Source organism: Microcaecilia unicolor, chromosome 8 (assembly GCF_901765095.1).
Source record: "Microcaecilia unicolor chromosome 8, aMicUni1.1, whole genome shotgun sequence".
Lineage (NCBI taxonomy): Eukaryota > Metazoa > Chordata > Amphibia > Gymnophiona > Siphonopidae > Microcaecilia > Microcaecilia unicolor.
Genome location: NC_044038.1, coordinates 54,938,728 through 54,955,763, shown reverse-complemented (window position 1 = coordinate 54,955,763; position 17,036 = coordinate 54,938,728). Strand labels below are relative to the sequence as shown.

Genomic DNA, 17,036 nt, shown 5'->3' with positions numbered 1-17,036 from the left:
TAGACAAAAAGTAAAGCATTTAAATTTAAAATATTTAAGCAGTCAAGCACAAGAGAACAGTCACAGAAGGACAGAAGATGTTGAAGGGTGGTCAGTGTGATTAGGTGTAACTCTGGTTGGAGTAGTGGGAGAGGTGACTACTGCAACCTACTCCTTACTGGCCTCCCACTTAGCCATCTATCCCCCCCCCTTCAATCTGTTCAGAACTCTGCTGCACGTCTTATATTCCGCCTGCCCTGAACCGTTATACTCATATCACCCCTCTTCTCAGGTCACTTCACTGGCTTCCAATCAGATACCGCATACAGTTCAAGCTTCTCCTTACCTACAAATGCACTCAGTCTGCAGCCCCTCATTACCTCTCTACCCTCATTTCCCCTTACGTTCCCGCCCGTAACCTCCGTTCACAGGACAGATCCCTCCTCTTAGTACCCTTCTCCACCACCGCCAACTCCAGGCTCCGCTCATTCTGCCTCGCCTCACCCTATGCTTGGAATAAACTTCCTGAGCCCTTACGCCAAGCCCCCTCCCTACCCATCTTCAAATCCTTGCTCAAAGCCCACCTCTTCAATGTTGCTTTCGGCACCTAACCTTTATACCTTTCAGGAAATCTAGACTGCCCCTATTTGACTGACTGTACATTTGTCCTTTAGATTGTAAGCTCCTTTGAGCAGGGACTGTCCTTCTATGTTAAATTGTACAACGCTGCGTAACCCTAGTAGCACTTTAGAAATGTCAAGTAGTAGTACGGGACGTTCCAGATGCAGAGTTTACTATGGTAAAACTGAAGAGTCTGAGCCTGGATGGACTTTTATTGGGGTTAAGTTCTGAGTGATGGCCAGCCTACAGTCTACCTTCCTTCTCCAGAGCCACTACTCTTTTCTCTCACTTCCCATGGCCTAGCCCCCACTGGCCCTTCATCCCCAACCTTTAGGGCTATGCACCTTACTTATGTTTTACAAATGAGAGGGCTAGTCTCCCACTACCTCCATCCTAAGCACACATTTTATACCAACAACAACAAGACCATAGATGCTGCTGGGTCTTCCTGCCTCCCATTCCAGCATGTGGATGATCGTTTTTTTTCTCTTTCCCCAACCACAGACTGCCTCTCCCCCTACTGCTCATACTTAAAAAAAAAAAAAAGTGGTATGGCAGTAGAGTATAGAGACTGCTGAATTCTTGTGTAATCACAGGCTCTTTTCTCTCCTGGCCTTTTTGTGAGAATTAGTGCCTGGCCCTATGGGAGCCATGAAGTCATGAGAGGTAAGAATGAAGACAAAGTAATGTCTACCTTAGGTCCCCCACATTTTTACAAAGTTCAAATACCCTTCCACTGACTTTTCTCTCCTTGGAGCTACCATGTTCCTGCACCAGTGTTGCTTCTTCTGAGTGTCAGGATCCCCTAGCATAACACAAGAAATTGGGATTCATTTTTAAGGGAAAAATTATATAAATTCAATATGGTTGCTTTCCCTTTTCCTTATAAGTATTTGCAGATTAGTAACAGTGAAGAAAACCTTTGATATAAATGTTTTTAAAAAATGCTATCCTAAACAAAGAAAAAAAAAAAAGAACAACAGATAGTAGACATCAGATCAGAAATAAGCAAATGTGGTAGATGACAGTATATATAAGTGAAACATCAAAGCATTTCAGTGACAGTCTAACAGGGTGGGGGGTGGATAGGAGATGTGCTTGGGAACATCAAAGCATTTCAGTGATAGTCTAACAGGATGGGGGTGGATAGATGAGAGGAGGGTGACAAACAGAGCAATACAACTTCATGGTTTATAATGGGCTAGAAAACCCAGATCCTTGTTTAGTCCTGTCAAAATATTCAATCATTCTGACTTCAAAGGTCTTACATTCCTGTATTGTTTTAAAGTCACCTTTCAGGATCCTTACTATGAAATCACTGGTACAGTGTTGTGGTTTTGTAAAGTGCTGCCCCACAGGGGTGGAATCCTGGCTGGCACTGGCATTCTTCATGTGATGTCTATGTAAATTAAATCTTGTCTTTAGCATCTGGCTTGTTTCTCCAATATAGCATCCTTCGTCACATTTTTTACATTGAATGATTGTCACGTTCACTAAACAGGAACTGGGTTTGTGAGCCCTTGGGCCACTGCCGAGGAGCAGCAGTGGCAGGCAAAACCACCCCACACCAGAAGCAAGGCAGAACAGATGTACCGGTAAATTCAGGCTAGGTCTCTGGCAGTCAGCCAGCAAGCAGAAGACAGGTTCAGGCAAAGGTTCAAAAGGCAGGCGGCAAGCAAAAGAATAGTCCAGTAACACTCCGGGTCTAGGCAGGCGGCAAGCAGAAGAATATTCCAGTAACACTCCGGGTCTAGGCAGGCAGCAAGCAGAAGAATAGTCCAGTAACAGGCAGGGTTCAAAAGGCAAGAAACCAGCAAACACAGGATCAGACAAAGTCTCTCAGGCAGAAGTGCACCAGCACCCACGTACCAGGGCCTAAGACGCAATGCAAAGGCAACTGACTGCAGTCTCTAGGTGATTAATAAAGCCCATCCACACCTGAGGTGCAGCTGCAGCAACTCTGAGTAACTATGGAGGCTGTTCACACAGGAGATCTCTAAGGACCAAATAAGGGCTTCCTTCCTGTCCTCGTTACTCCAAGATGGCTTCCTATGATATGATCTATCCAAGATGGCTGTACCCCTTGAGCTATCCAAGATGGCTGCCGCCATTGATCCAACCCAGATGACGGCGGCCAGAGACAGGAAACCGAAACAGATATTCCCAAAGACAGAACTACTCCAGAAAGGATAGGCAGAAGCCAGCTCAGAAGCTGACCCCCAGAAATCAGGTAGAGGCTGTGAGGGGTCACGACCACAGATGTGACAATGATGTATATACCACATTGGAAGATGAGCATGTAAAAGATTCCTTTATGTTGAATATTTTCCTTTGTGAATGACTGTGGGGTCCTGTGAAATGTTTTGGCATAGCTTGCAGCTGAATATATTGCAAGGATGTGTGCCATTCTCTTCTTTTTGAGACTGTGTTGGGAGTTTACTTCTGTTAGCTTGTGTTTTAAGTTGGGTGACTGTCGGAAAGCAAGTACTGGTGGGGATGGGAATATCTCTTTCAGTAATTCATCCTCCTGGAGTAGAGGCTGAAGATCCCATGCATATCTCCTATCCACCTCTCTATAGTAGACATCAAAATCCATTGTATTAACAAAATAGTAGAATTAGACCAGATGAAGGGATCTTATACATTGCACACAAAGTTAAGCAAAGCAGCCAAATGAAGACCTTTCTTTAACTTGATATGCAACCTATAATACATATTTCTTTTTCAAGTAATATTCAAATACAAAAAGTGGAAATCTTAATTAGAATTCCTCTGTAATCTATACCTTATGTTCATCTTTACTGTACTAGATTTCACTTTATGTTTATTTTTAATTTTGTACTTATTTATACTCTTTTATGTCAACAATTAGCTTACTATGACGGGCTCATTTTCAAAGCACTTAGCCTTCCAAAGTTCCATAGAAACCTATGGAACTTTGGAAGGCTAAGTGCTTTGAAAATATGCCTCTATGGGGCCTTTTTACTAAGCTGTAGTATAAAATGGGCTTAGCGTGTCCTAATGCGGGACTTTCCCACGCACTAAACCCATTTTTACTGCAGCTATAAAATAAGCCTTTTTATTTTTGCCAGTCCTACACTAATTTTTCCAAACAGGTAGAAAAGTGAACGGTGAAAGTTAGAAGGATACTTGGGTTCGTAGGGAGAGGAATGGCTATTAGGAAAAAGGAGGTGATGATGCCTCTGTATAAGACTCTGGAGAGACCTCATTCAGGGGTCCTTTTACAAAGTCGTGGTAAAAAGTGGCCAGCGGTAGTGTGGGCACGGCTTTTGGGCGCACGCTGGGCCACTTTTTACTGTGGCTGGGAAAAAGGCCATTTTTTTAATGGGCCAGGAAATGGGTGTGTGCAAAAATTAAAACTAGCATGCGCATATTTACAGCCTGAGCCCTTACTGCCAGCCATTGACGTAGCGCTAAGGGTTCATGCACTACCCATATGGTAACCATGCAGCATGCACCAACGTGGCTGCGCTGCCTTTTATCGCTGGGAATGTCCCCTGCAATAGAAAATCGAAAAATATTTTCTACCGCGGGATTTGGTGCACACCAAACTTGCAATTACCACTGGGCACATGCGCCACCCCAGCGGTAGTGCCGATTTGGCACATGCTACATACGTATTAGCCCTCCCACACCTTTTTAAAAGAGCCTCTTAGAATATTGTGTACAATTCTGGAGACCACACCTTCAAAAAGATATAAGCAGGATGGAGTCGGTCCAGAGTATGGCTCCTAAAATGGTCAGTGGTCTTCATCATAAAGCGAATGGGGACAGACTTAAAAATCTCAATGTCTATACTTTGGAAAAAAGGCACATATGATAGAGATGTTTAAATACTTACATGACATAAATGCACAGGAGGCGAGTCTCTCTCAATTGCAAAGAAGCTCTGGAATGAGGGGACATAGGATGAAGGGGAAAGACTTAGAAGTAATCTAGGGAATGCATCTTCATGGAAAGGGTAACAAATTCATGGAACAGCCTCAGTGGAAGTGGTAGAGACAAACTGTATCTGAATTCAAGAGAGCTTGGGACAAGTACATAAGGTCTCTAAGGGAAAGACAGGGAGAGTGGATGGGCAGACTGGGTAGGCCATATGGTCTTTATCTGCCTTCATTTTTTTGTGTCTTTTTCTCTGTTTCTGTTAGTGTGTGAGACCAACAAAAAAATATTAATGCAGCAGCACTTACCGACTCCTATTTAGGAGGCAGTAATTGCTCCAGCGTTAACCAGCTAGTGCATGCTAATGTGAATATGCTATACCCCCTCCCAAAAAATAACAACCAAAAAAAAAGAAATAGTTCACGATTAGTGCATACAGCCAGGGAAATTACTGCAGGACGCTTTAGCATGTCATGCAGTAGCCGTTTTTCAGTGCGCTAAGTCAGTGTTAGGGCTTAACACACCTTAGTAAAAGAGCCCTTACGTATGGAGTAGAGAATGACACGGGGACCCGAAGTAACTGCGGGGATGGGGACAGATCCCACGGATATGGGGACAGAGCCCGTGAGGACGGGGGCAAACTTTGTCCCTGTGTCACTTTCTACTTTGAAGCCGATTAATAAACGAGACTGTTATTTATGTTTGATTGTTGTAGACAACTGTATTTTTATTTTTTGGAAAAACAAGCAAACATTCTGGCCATAGCTAACAAAATTTTTTATGGGGGATCCTGTACATCCTGCTACCAGCACATCTTCTAAGAAGACATCTTCTATTGCAGGAGGGACTGTGGAAGACAGGAGAGCCAGACTGAATCCTGAGATTGTTGATGCCTTATTCATCCACAGATTAAAAAATCATAACAGTGCTTCGTAGGGCATATCTCTAGGGTACACAGAACGGGTTGTATTTTGTACCCTTGGACATTTTAACAGGGTGGATTAGGATTCTTTGGGGTAGTAGTCAGCTATTGCTGGGGTTGGAAGGGTAGATGGTGGTGGTGGTGGGAGGGTTATTATAGCTGCTAGTTGTTATTGTTCTCCGAGGACAAGCAGGCTGCTTGTTCTCACTGATGGGTGACGTCCTCGGCAGCCCCTCCAATCGGAATCTTCCTAGCAAAGTCCTTTGCTAGCTCTCGCGCGCCCGCGCGCACCGCGCATGCGCGGCCATCTTCCCGCCCGAAACCGGCTCGAGCCGGCCAGTCTTCTTTCGTCCGCACTCGGTACGGCTGTGTTTTTGTCGTGTCGAGCCCCGGAGAGTCGACCTCGCGCGTCCGTTTTATATTGACGTGTTTTTCTTCGGAAAAGTTCTGAAAATTTGTCGGGAAGTGCTCCGAAAACCCCCTTGGGTCTCGTTTTCCCTTCCCGTATTTCCAGTTTTTGCCGCGGTAAGTTTTCTTTCGTCGTCGGGGTGGGCCTTTTTTCGGCCTCGGTCGAGATTTTTTCTCCCTTAAAGTTTTGGTGCTCCAAATTCGTCATTTCGGATTTTGACTTCGCCGGCGTGATTTTTCCGCCCATGACATCGAAGCCTTCCAGCGGCTTCAAGAAGTGCACCCAGTGCGCCCGGGTAATCTCGCTCACTGATAGGCACTCTTCGTGTCTTCAGTGTCTGGGGGCCGAGCACCGTCCCCAGAACTGTAGTCTGTGTTCCCTGTTACACGGCGGACTCAAGTAGCGAGATTAGCCCAGTGGAACGTTTTGTTCTCGGGCTCTTCGTCGGCATCGGCACCGGGGTCATCGTGTGCATCGACGTCATCAGCGTCCAGACCTTCATCCTTGGCTGCCAGTGCATCGAGTGCATCGAGGCATCGACCCTCTGCATCGGCGCCGAGACATCGGATAGCTGCATCGACGTCGGTGGTACCGGGACCTCGTCTCCTGATGTCGTCGGACGGTGGTGCATCGAGTGGAGTGCAGGTGAGGGCTGTCCATTCCCCTGCTGGTGGCGGTGAGCCCTCGGGTGGGTCTCCTCCTACCCTGAGGGCTCCTGCGGTACAGCCCCCCCGGGATCGACCCTCTTCGGTCTCGGCCCCGAGGAAGCGACGGATGGATTCTACGTCCTGCTCGTCGGTGCCGGGGAGCTCCGGTGACGTGCTTCGGAAGAAGTCGAAGAAGCATCGACACCGGTCCCCTCCCCGTGTCGGCACCGAGAGCTCTGGGTCGCCGAGGGAGTCGGCACCCAGCAGGCATCGGCACCGAGAGGACCGCTCACCCTCTGTTCAGGAGGTGTCGATGCGCTCCACTCTGGACAGCCCGGAACAGCCTCCACGCCCGGAACAGGTTCTGACGTCGACGCCTGCATCGACCTCCCTGCCTTTCTCTGCAGCCGCTCTGAACGAGAGCCTCCGGGTCGTTCTCCCAGAGATTCTGGGAGAGCTGTTGCGCCCTACCCCTCCGGTACCGGCGGTGCTTGCGCCTCCGGTACCGTCGAGCGTGGCGCCGGCTGGCCCATCGCCCGGGGTGAGGTCCCCGACGTCGGTACCGCGTGCGGTGCCGACTGCGGCCACCTCCCAGGAGGGCTCCCCGACTACGTCGGCGGAGGGAGCTTCGCCGATGCGGGCGAGGGAGTCTACCTCTCGACGCCCCCATCGTGGACGTGGCTCCACGGAGTCGAGCCGGGCGCGGTTGCAGACGCAGGTCCGTGAACTTGTGTCTGACACCGAGGGTGAGGCCTCGTGGGAAGAAGAAGAAGACCCCAGATATTTCTCTGACGAGGAGTCTGAGGGTCTTCCTTCTGATCCCACTCCCTCTCCTGAAAGACAGCTTTCTCCTCCCAAGAGTCTGTCTTTTGCTTCCTTTGTCCGGGAGATGTCTACGGCCATCCCCTTCCCGGTAGTTGTGGAGGACGAGCCCAGGGCTGAAATGTTTGAGCTCCTGGACTATCCTTCTCCACCTAAGGAAGCGTCCACTGTTCCCTTGCACCATGTCCTGAAAAAGACATTGCTTGCGAACTGGACCAAGCCACTAAGTAATCCCCACATCCCCAAGAAGATCGAGTCCCAGTACCGGATCCATGGGGACCCAGAGCTGATGCGCACCCAGTTGCCTCACGACTCTGGAGTTGTGGATCTGGCCCTAAAGAAGGCTAAGAGTTCTAGGGAGCATGCTTCGGCGCCCCCGGGCAAAGACTCTAGAACCATAGACTCCTTTGGGAGGAAGGCCTACCATTCCTCTATGCTCGTGGCCAAAATCCAGTCTTACCAGCTCTACACGAGCATACACATGCGGAATAATGTGCGGCAGTTGGCGGGCTTGGTTGATGCTCTTCCCCCTGAGCAAGCCAAGCCTTTTCAGGAGGTGGTCAGGCAGCTGAAGGCGTGCAGAAAATTCCTGGCCAGAGGAGTGTATGACACTTTTGATGTTGCGTCCAGGGCCGCTGCTCAAGGTGTGGTGATGCGCAGGCTCTCATGGCTGCGTGCCGCCGACCTGGAGAATAGACTCCAGCAGCGGATTGCGGACTCGCCTTGCCGTGCGGACAATATTTTTGGAGAAAAAGTCGAACAGGTGGTAGAGTCTCTCCACCAGCGGGACACCGCATTCGACAAGTTCTCCCGCCGGCAGCCTTCAGCTTCTACCTCTACAGGTAGACGATTTTTCGGGGGAAGGAAGACTGTTCCCTATACTTCTGGTAAGCGTAGGTACAATCCTCCTTCCCGACAGCCTGCGGCCCAGGCTAAGCCCCAGCGCGCTCGCTCTCGTCAGCAGCGTGCGACTCAGCAAGGCCCCGCGGCTCCCCAGCAAAAGCAAGGGGCGAGCTTTTGACTGGCTCCAGCAGAGCATAGCCGACATCCAAGTGTCAGTGCCGGGCGACCTGCCAGTCGGAGGGAGGTTGAAAGCTTTTCACCAAAGGTGGCCTCTCATAACCTCCGATCAGTGGGTTCTCCAAATAGTCCGGCAAGGGTACACCCTCAATTTGGCCTCAAAACCTCCAAATTGTCCACCGGGAGCTCAGTCTTACAGCTTCCAGCACAAGCAGGTACTTGCAGAGGAACTCTCCGCCCTTCTCAGCGCCAATGCGGTCGAGCCCGTGCCATCTGGGCAAGAAGGGCTGGGATTCTATTCCAGGTACTTCCTTGTGGAAAAGAAAACAGGGGGGATGCGTCCCATCCTAGACCTAAGGGCCCTGAACAAATATCTCGTAAAAGAAAAGTTCAGGATGCTTTCCCTGGGCACCCTTCTCCCCATGATTCAGCAAAACGATTGGCTATGCTCTCTGGACTTGAAGGATGCCTACACACACATCCCGATACTGCCAGCTCACAGACAGTATCTGCGATTTCAGTTGGGCACACGCCACTTCCAGTACTGTGTGCTACCCTTTGAGCTCGCCTCTGCGCCCAGGGTGTTCACAAAGTGCCTAGCTGTAGTAGCAGCGGCACTTCGCAGGCTGGGGGTGCATGTGTTCCCATATCTCGACGATTGGCTGGTGAAGAACACATCCGAGGCAGGAGCCCTGCAGTCCATGCAGATGACTATTCGCCTCCTGGAGCTACTGGGGTTTGTGATAAATTATCCAAAGTCCCATCTTCTCCCAGTGCAGAAACTCGAATTCATAGGAGCTCTGCTGGATTCTCGGACGGCTCGCGCCTATCTCCCAGAGGCGAGGGCCAACAACTTGTTGTCCCTCGTCTCGCGGGTGCGAGCGTCCAGCAGATCACAGCTCGGCAGATGTTGAGATTGCTGGGCCACATGGCCTCCACAGTTCATGTGACTCCCATGGCCCGTCTTCACATGAGATCTGCTCAATGGACCCTAGCCTCCCAGTGGTATCAGGCTGCTGGGGGTCTAGAAGACGTGATCCACCTGTCCCCGAGTTTTCTCGAATCCCTGTATTGGTGGACAATCTGGTCAATTTGACTCTGGGACGTCCTTTCCAAATTCCTCAGCCACAAAAGTGCTGACCACGGATGCGTCTCTCCTGGGATGGGGAGCTCATGTCGATGGCTTTCACACCCAAGGAAGCTGGTCCCTCCAGGAACGCGGTCTACAGATCAATCTCCTGGAGTTGCGAGCGATCTGGAACGCTCTGAAGGCTTTCAGAGATCGGCTGTCCCATCAAATTATCAAATTCAGACAGACAACCAGGCTGCCATGTACTATGTCAACAAGCAGGGGGGCACCGGATCCCGCCCCCTGTGTCAGGAAGCCGTCAGCATGTGGCTCTGGGCTCGCCGTCTCGGCATGGTGCTCCAAGCCACATATCTGGCAGGCGTAAACAACAGTCTGGCCGACAGACTGAGCCGGATTATGCAACCTCACGAGTGGTCGCTCAACTCCAGAGTGGTGCGCCAGATCTTCCAAGCGTGGGGCACCCCCTTGGTGGATCTCTTCGCATCTCGAGTGAACCACAAGTCCCTCAGTTCTGTTCCAGGCTTCAGGCCCCCGGCAGACTGGCATCGGATGCCTTCCTCCTGGATTGGGGGGAGGGCCTGCTGTATGCTTATCCTCCCATTCCTCTGGTGGGGAAGACTTTGTTGAAACTCAAGCAAGACCGATGGCACCATGATTCTGATTGCTCCTTTTTGGCCGCGTCAGATCTGGTTCCCTCTTCTTCTGGAGTTATGCTCCGAAGAACCGTGGAGATTGGAGTGTTTTCCGACCCTCATCACGCAGGACGAAGGGGCTCTTCTGCATCCCAGCCTCCGGTCCCTGGCTCTCACGGCCTGGATGTTGAGAGCGTAGACTTTGCCTCTTTGGGTCTGTCAGAGGGTGTCTCCCGCGTCTTGCTTGCTTCCAGGAAAGATTCCACTAAGAGGAGTTACTTCTTTCTGTGGAGGAGGTTTGCCGTCTGGTGTGACAGCAAGGCCCTAGCTCCTCGCTCTTGTCCTACACAGACCCTGCTTGAATACCTTCTGCACTTGTCTGAGTCTGGTCTCAAGACCAACTCTGTAAGAGTTCACCTTAGCGCAATCAGTGCATATCATTACCATGTGGAAGGTAAGCTGATCTCAGGACAGCCTTTAGTTGTTCGCTTCATGAGAGGTTTGCTTTTGTCAAAGCCCCCCGTCAAGCCTCCTACAGTGTCATGGGATCTCAATGTCGTTCTCACCCAGCTGATGAAACCTCCTTTTGAGCCACTGAATTCATGCCATCTGAAGTACTTGACCTGGAAGGTCATTTTCTTGGTGGCAGTTACTTCAGCTCGTAGAGTCAGTGAGCTTCAGGCCCTGGTAGCCCAGGCCCCTTACACCAAATTTCATCATAACAGAGTAGTCCTCCGCACTCACCCTAAGTTCTTTCCAAAGGTCGTGTCGGAGTTCCATCTGAACCAGTCAATTGTCTTGCCAACATTCTTTCCCCGTCCTCATTCCTGCCCTGCTGAACGTCAGCTGCACACATTGGACTGCAAGAGAGCATTGGCCTTCTACCTGGAGCGGACACAGCCCCACAGACAGTCCGCCCAATTGTTTGTTCCTTTTGACCACAATAGGAGGGGAGTGGCTGTAGGGAAACGCACCATATCCAATTGGCTAGCAGATTGCATTTCCTTCACTTACGCCCAGGCGGGGCTGGCTCTTGAGGGGCATGTCACGGCTCATAATGTCAGAGCCATGGCTGTGTCGGTAGCCCACTTGAAGTCAGCCTCCATTGAAGAATATTTGCAAAGCTGCGACGTAGTCATCTGTCCACACATTCACATCTCATTACTGCCTGCAGCAGGATACCCGACGCGACAGTCGGTTCGGGCAGTCAGTTCTTCAGAACCTGTTTGGGCTTTAGGATCCAACTCCACCCCCCGAGGGCCCTGTTTGTTCTGTTCCAGGCTGCACTCTCAGTTAGTTGGTAAATTTTTTAGGTCAATCTCAGTTATGTCCCGCCGTTGCGAGGCCCAATTGACCATGGTTGTTGTTTTGAGTGAGCCTGGGGGCTAGGGATACCCCATCAGTGAGAACAAGCAGCCTGCTTGTCCTCGGAGAAAGCGAATGCTACATACCTGTAGAAGGTATTCTCCGAGGACAGCAGGCTGATTGTTCTCACAAACCCGCCCGCCTCCCCTTTGGAGTTGTGTCTTCCCTTGAAGTATATTGTCTTGCTACATACTGGACTGGCCGGCTCGAGCCGGTTTCGGGCGGGAAGACGGCCGCGCATGCGCGCGAGAGCTAGCAAAGGACTTTGCTAGGAAGATTCCGATTGGAGGGGCTGCCGAGGACGTCACCCATCAGTGAGAACAATCAGCCTGCTGTCCTCGGAGAATACCTTCTACAGGTATGTAGCATTCGCTTTTTCTGTTTGTAATTTATACACAACAGTTGCACAGCATATTGTTCCTTTTTATACTTAAGATTTAAATATAAAATCCTAAGTGTTCGAGGCTTCTGCAGATGAGAACAGAGCGGACGAGGCGGGGATGGAGTGAGGACGGAGACAGAACCCACGGGGATGGGACAAATTTTTATCCCCATACCATTCTCTAGTATGGAGTTCTAACTTTTCTTGGCAATATTCCTTCATGGTTTCTGCATGTAATTTCACCCTTTATAAGTTGTTTATTCAAAGAAACAATGCTCGTCCAATTTACTGAATCATGTGTTGCATTGATATCTTGAAACAAATATGTACCCGATAAAGTGTTATTGCTTGTCCTGATTAGATTGTAAGCTCTGTGGAACGCCATACTTAGTAAATGGATTTAAAAAACATTTTTTGATAGCTGGTTAATGGCTTGTCCTATTGCACACAAGAGAAATATTGTATAGTAAAGATGAATTAATCACAACACAAGGTAAAAATTTTAATGAAGATGTACATTTTTTTGCATTAAAGTTTCAGTAAAATTTTGAAATCAATATTCAACCATCATCTTTCTGCTAGGGTCCCATTCATTCTTCAGTGCTGACCATGCCATCTAACAAGTCTGTCTCGGATGCTCCCATTTTTCAGTTCACAAACTGCCGGATTTTGAAGAACCACAAACTACAAAGGTGAGTAATAGGGAGTACCTGGGATGGAATGAGAACAACACTCAAGGAATCTAACTTGTGCACAGATAGGGTAACGTAGTAGATGACGGCAGATAAAGACCTGTACGGTCCATCCAGTCTGCCCAACTAGAAAAATAAAAAAAAAAAAACAATTGGATGAACATATGCAGCACATGGTTGGACACAGATAAACACACACATATCCTGTGTGAACTTTAAAAGGGGAAGTTATCAATGTGGGCTACCATTAAGATGGGTTGTTTTACCACTAACTGGTACTATTTTAGAACAGGTCCAATTTTTATGCAATGAGACCTAGTTGCTAATAATTCGGGTTAAGAGTAAAATAGCCTGTCTTTACAGTAATCTATTTTAATAACGTCCCCTGTAAATCTGTTAAAAAAAAAAGAGAAAGAAAAGTTTCTACATAGAGTGGATTTTAAATTGTACATAGAACATCTTCAAACTACTTCCACTAGTGTAATCATCACCCACTAGAAAAAACGTCATATGGTATTTATAACAGTTTTTGAAAAAATATAACAAACATACTTAGACATAGAATGGCAATAAAGCATTAACCCACATATGTTTTACCATGTACTCACAAGTGAAATGAAAACACCTCTAACACTGCCTCTGTTTTGCCCCTGTGGGCTTTGTCAGGGAGAAATTATCAACTGCATACTACCATTTTATAGGAAGACTTCTTTCACCAGACTTATTCAGGCATTGATTCAAATATCATCTGCTCCAATATTATCTTGAATAAACTTGAAAGAAAGTATATACAAAATTTTAAAAATACAAAAATTTTCAGATCACTACGAGAACGAACACTTGTACATAAGTACATAAGTAATGCCACACTGGGAAAAGACCAAGGGTCCATCGAGCCCAGCATCCTGTCCACGACAGCGGCCAATTCCAGGTCAAGGGCACCTGGCAAGCTTCCCAAACGTACAAACATTCTATACATGTTATTCCTGGAATTGTGGATTTTCCCAAGTCCATTTAGTAGTGGTTACGGACTTGTCCTTTAGGAAACCGTCTAACCCTTTTTAAAGTCTGCTAAGCTAACCGCCTTCACCATGTTCTCCAGCAACGAATTCCAGAGTTTAATTATGGCGATGGGTGAAGAAAAATTTTCTCTCCGATTTGTTTTAAAATTACTACACTGTAGTTTCATCGCATGCCCCCTAGTCCTAGTATTTTTGGAAAGGCGTGAACAAACCTTCACATCCACCTGTTCCACTCCACTCATCATTTTATATACTCTATCATGTCTCCCCCTCAGCTGTCTCCCCCCCACCCCCCCCCCCCCCCGCTGTCATTTTAGGTCGCCCTTCGTTGCACCTTTTCCAATTCTACTGTATCTTTCTTGAGATGCGGCGACCAGAATTGAACACAATATTCAAGGTGTGGTCGCACCATGGAGCGATACAATGGCATTATAACGTCCTCACACCTGTTTTCCATACATTTCCTAATAATACCCAACATTCTATTCACTTTCCTAGCCGCAGCAGCACACTGAGCAGAAGGTTTCAGTGTATTATCGACGACGACACCCAGTTTGCTTGTGAACCAGCAGTCGGCCAGTTGAAGAGTAGATAATTTTTTTTTTATTTTTTTTTTTATAAGATTTTAATTTTTACATCAAGTATACATCTTGAATAGAAAAGATGGTTATAATAGTTCCTTTTCCAGTTATACAAGAAAAACAATACAGGCAAATACAATAAACTAAATTATCATCTTTAGTCCACATAGAAAGGGAGCCCCTACTAACTTAAGGAAATAATAAAAAATCAGAAAAGCAATTTCTAATTAGGAATAAAGTGGCTGGTGAGAGCAATCGGGAATTTAAATCAATTATGGAGTTGAAGTTGTTACAGTTATTGGAAATGGAGACGAAGAATCTCTCAGTTTAGCCTCTATAAAAGTATTTAGTTGCTTTGCCTCAAAAAATACATACTTTACTGAATTCAATTTATTACACACTGCATGGAAATTCAGCCAAAAAGTGCTCCTAATTGTAATACCTTCGGCCTTAATTTAAGGAATTCCTGTCTTTTTCTCTGGGTCGCCCTAGAGACGTCTGGATACATTCTAATTTGGCAACCTAAGAAGTCCTGACTTTTATTAAGAAAATATTGCTTAAGTATCCAGTCTCTATCTGGCTGAAGTATGAAAAATACTTTAAGAGTAGCAGTTGTTAAACCCCACATTCTCTCCTTCTATTATTTGAGTCAAGTCCAAATTCAGGTCTAATGTCTCTGGTGGAGGAACCATCTTATCCTCCTGTAACAGTTCTTTTTTCCGATTAGGTTCTATATAGTAGATCTTAGATATCGGAGGATGGGATTTTTCTGGAATCTTTAAATTCTCAGTTAAATACTGTTTAAAGGTTATCAGTGGTGAAATAGCAAGCTGCTTAGGAAAGTTTATCAACCTCAGAGTATTTGATCGTTGATGGTTTTCTAAAATTTCAATCCTGTGTTGTAGAGAAATATTTTCCTTTATCAAATTCATCTGAATCTGTTGACAGCTTTGAACAGCAGCTGAGTTGTTTTCCATACTTTTACCCAGAGAAGTTACTTTTGTCTCTAATTCAGATATGCTTCCAATATCTAAATTACATTTCTGGGTGAATTGAGTGAACTTCTGCACAAATGAGGCTTCCAGTCCCACAAGTGCCTCCCATATATTTTCTAATGTAATATTTTGAGGCTTACAGGGCAAAAACGACTTACTTGGGGTTCCCAAGTCAGGAAAAGAGGAAAATCCGAGTTTCCTCCTGTGTCTCCATGGACTTCCCCAGTAGCCTCTTCTCCTCCGCTCACACCCGCTTCCATCGATGCGGGGTTTGTCGGCGTCTCTGACACCACTTCGGCGCCCGTGCCAGGAGACCCCATCGGAGTTTTCTCACCCGGAGTATTCTGGGCCGTAGTTGACGCCATTGCCGGCATCGGAGGAGGAATCCTCACTTCGGGACTGAGCGTTGTTTCCGCCTCAAGCCGAGGGAGCGAGGGACCTCCCTCCGCTCCTCTCGGCAGCGAGGATAATCCCGTAGTCGTTCCCGATAGAAGGAAGCGGTCAAGCGTTGCAGTTCTAGGAAATACAGGAATCGCGGGTCCAATTCGCTGTTTGCCTCTCCTTTTAGGCATAATTTAAGTAAGTAGATAGCTTCTCGAGGTATTAAGTGACTGCAACAATCGGAGCGACTTCCTATGCTGCTCATTCAGCCAAGAGTAGATCATTTTTACTACTTTTTTTTCCTTAATAATAGTTTGGTAGTGATTCAAAATGTTCTAATATTTGGACTATTGGGATATTTAGGTTTAGGTAGCATGAAGAAGAACGCATTACCAAGCACCGTGAAAACAACAAATAACCACCTAACATTCCGGAAACTACTAAAAACCAACCTATTCAAAAAGCATACCCTAACGATCCAACTTAAATGCCTTAACCCTGCAGCACAACGAAACTAAAGCTCGTACTGGACATAACTCTTCCCTTTACGATTCCCTAACGTATCTGTAACACATGAACTGCACTCTACTACAACATCAGTCTGTTATTTGCTCATACCAGTATTGGCGATCGCCTGTACGGTACTATGTAAGCTACATTGAGCCTGCAAATATGTGGGAAAATGTGGGATACAAATGCAGCAAATAAAATAAATAGAGATATAATAGAGATCCCTTAATAGAGCAGACAAGGAGCACTGTAGTGCTTGAAGGATCGAAGTCCTGGGCTTTGTTATTACTCAGAAGCCTCTGAAATCCAGCTGTTTCTTTCCTGTGCATTTACCAGTTCAGACTTCTGCTGCAGTGAAAAATTACAAGGCAGCATGGATTCTGTTAAAAGAAACCTTACCTTAAAGCCAAGTTCTTCATCTTTTTAATTGTCTAATTAAAAGTGCAGAAAAATAAACAATTCCCAACTGCATCAAAACAAAGTGTGAGAGAAATATTTCTCTCTGTCTTTTATCCCATGCAAGGTGTATCTGTTCAGGAAAGGGTAGCAATTTGCCGTTCGTGCCAGGTTGGTAAGGATGACGCCTGCTCCAGTGGAACTAATGGTGATACCCACGTTCCACCTTAACCCCTCCGACGAGCACATCTGCATGCTAGTCGTCTAAAAGTGCATACCTTCTAGGCACCATCATCTGTACTTGTACAGTAAAACCTTGGTTTTCGTTGACTTCGGTTATCGTCGTTTTCGGTTTTCATCGTTTTTTTTTCTTCGAAAAATTTGTCTCGGTTTTTGTTGGCATGCCCACGCTGCTAATTTTGCGTCCTATGGCGTTCTCCTTTGGCGTTGTTTCTCATTGTGTGATCATCACCCCTAGCTCCATCATGGGTCCAAAAAAGTTTCCACAGTCAGCAGCCCTTTGAAGAAGAAGGCCAGGAACACGATCGAGTTGAAGAAGGAAATCATTGAAAAATACGACAGCGGCATTAAGATTGCTGAAATCAGCCGCATATATGGGAAGTCGCCATCCACAAGTTCCATTGTGGCGAAAAAGGTAGCAATAAAG

The 17,036-nt window shown here is 47.0% G+C and overlaps 1 protein-coding gene across 4 annotated transcripts in view; it reads left to right on the top strand.

Annotated features, from left to right (window-relative positions):
- Positions 1-17,036, top strand: part of AMDHD2 (amidohydrolase domain containing 2) — a 64,117-nt gene that overhangs the window by 694 nt on the left and 46,387 nt on the right. For 3 of the 4 annotated variants that reach the window (XM_030211726.1, XM_030211727.1, XM_030211725.1), the window contains exon 2: positions 12,375-12,484. In XM_030211726.1, the coding sequence (XP_030067586.1) occupies positions 12,375-12,484 (110 nt within the window). Of the gene's footprint in view, positions 1-1,206; positions 1,267-12,374; positions 12,485-17,036 lie in introns of those variants that run through there. The other variant, XM_030211728.1, reaches the window with a different exon arrangement.